Source organism: Montipora foliosa, unplaced genomic scaffold (assembly GCF_036669935.1).
Source record: "Montipora foliosa isolate CH-2021 unplaced genomic scaffold, ASM3666993v2 scaffold_320, whole genome shotgun sequence".
In the NCBI taxonomy this organism is placed as follows: domain Eukaryota; kingdom Metazoa; phylum Cnidaria; class Anthozoa; order Scleractinia; family Acroporidae; genus Montipora; species Montipora foliosa.
The window spans coordinates 25001-27157 of NW_027179620.1; the positions used below are offsets into that span (position 1 = coordinate 25001).

The 2157-nt window shown below is 37.5% G+C and overlaps 1 protein-coding gene across 1 annotated transcript in view; it reads left to right on the forward strand.

The window, feature by feature from the left end:
• The window catches only part of LOC137987237 (ATP-dependent DNA helicase RecQ-like), a 3291-nt gene extending 1673 nt beyond the window's left edge, over positions 1–1618 (forward strand). Inside the window, exon 3 of the mRNA XM_068833689.1 lies at positions 1–1618. This exon is cut by the window's left edge and continues 469 nt beyond it. Coding sequence (XP_068689790.1) covers positions 1–742 — 742 coding nt within the window. The 3' untranslated portion in view covers positions 743–1618.
• Positions 1619–2157: the final 539 nt, after the last annotated feature.

Below are 2157 nucleotides of genomic sequence, written 5' to 3' on the forward strand. Positions count from 1 at the left end.
CATTGTGAACTGGGGACCTGCTAGAAGTCTTCTAGATCAACATCAAGAGGCTGGGCGAGCTGGAAGAGATGGTCTTCCCAGTCATGTCCTCATCATCTACCATGGGCAGCAGCTTAGTCATTGTGAGGAGGATATCAAAGCAATGGTCAAGGCAAATGGGTGTCTTCGTGTGGCGGCATATAAACCAATAGATGAGTGCATCAAGTCACAAGAGCCTGGACACTCCTGTTGCAGTTACTGTTCTTCAAGGTGTAGCTGTGGTCAGTGTGAATTGAGCAAACCTCTGTTTGAACAGTTTAAACAAGGTGAAGGAGGAGCTACCAAGGATTTTTTTCTTACAAGACCTGTTTCCAACCAGGATAAGTTAGACTTGACAGATTCTTTAATGGAAGTCAAGGACAGTCTTATCAAATCTAATTCAGTGTTTGATGACATTTCCTGTCATGGATTCTCAGACCAACTTGTACAAGATGTTGTTGCCAATTGTCATCGGCTATTTACTGTAAATGACATTTTGGAGTTGTGTCCCATTTTTTCTATTGTTCATGCACTTAAGGTTTTGGAACTCATACAGGAGCTATTTTTAGATATTCCAAATTTCGATGAATTCCTCGACATTATGAGGTTTGAAAAATGTTCTGTATCTGATGACTTGTCACTTCTGTTGAGAGATGTAACATTATTGGGTGACAGCCCAGAAAGTACTGATGGTGAGGATGAAGAGGTTGTGGAGGTTTTATAAACAAGGTACAATTATCTTTATTTTACCCTCAATCTTTCCAAATGGCTGATTCATTGCATGAATTTCTAAAGAACAGACAGGTTTTCATACATTTTGTGGTCTTTAAACTGTGAACACTGTGTTAATGAATTTCTAATTTGCTAAGGAAATATTAATAGTGATTCTATGACGAAAGGTTGAATCAACATATAGTACAACCGATTTTTAGTGAGTTACGACAGCGTAACTTGAGCCAACGTTTTCAAGTTTGAACCCTTCTTTATCTTGGTCATCTGCCAGTAAAAACATCTGTGGATAGTTTCTTTGCATTCTGATAGTCTTTTAATGGAATTTTGGTCATTTTAACTTGGTTGTGATCAACTCAATAGCGTCTTTTCGATTTCCAATGTGTTACTAAAAGTAGCCAGAGAGTAAACCCCACCCCACCCCCTCCCCAAAAAAAAAACTTAAATAAAAGAGGGACATGGCCAGCTTCTGAGAGAGTAGAGTTGAAACAATAATTACATCAGAGTAGACCAGAATACATGTACCTTTATTTCTTAAAAATTATTAAATGAATGCAATATCAGAATTGCCTCAGTACAATAATGATTATGGGGTTTGTAACAAAAGTCTCATCTCACTCTGGAATTTACCATTTTGCAATCACATGGAAACTCACTGAATTATATAAATGCTTTCTTTAATGCAAATATATCACATGTTTTGCCCCATACCTGACACCTTTTTAAGTTTATATAAAGATTATGGCAACCTTACATGTACATGTAAGAGGAGTGTTCTCTCCATTCTTGAATTCTGATTCAAAACAGAAAATCTTATAAAGATGAAATAGTAAAGGAAAATTCAATAAGATTTCTCTTCTTGTTATCTTGAATGATGTGTAAATTTATCACAAAGCAACAAGTTAGTTTTTTTCATAAATAGAACTCCATGTCTGCAGAGTGTCCTTGATCCACTTATGCAGTTGCCTGTAGTCAAGGCTTTCGAAAAAATTTGCACTAAATTTGGAAAAAGAGGGGTGACCTTGCCGGCCCTTTACAAATTTGAAGGCATCTATGGACTGTAGGTCCTTGATTACTTGCATGACTGCTTCCTCCCTCTTAGCCACAGAACGGTATGAAGATTTGTGGGTCAATTTACAATCTGCATCAATATTATGCAAAATTAGTTCTACAGCATCAAGAGTGCCTGCAATCCGTGCAGCACTTTTTTCATCCAAATTAGGCCCCAATCCCTTCCATAAGATCTTTAGGAGTTTATTTTGGTGTTCCTTTCGTAAATCTAGAGGAATATTACAGGCTTTTCCACCATGTAGGTTTACAACTCTGTTCCATTTGAGCCTCTCTGCTTCAAACTCAGGCAGGATGGCACAAACCTTTATGAGGTAGTGCAGAGTTACATAAGCATATTTG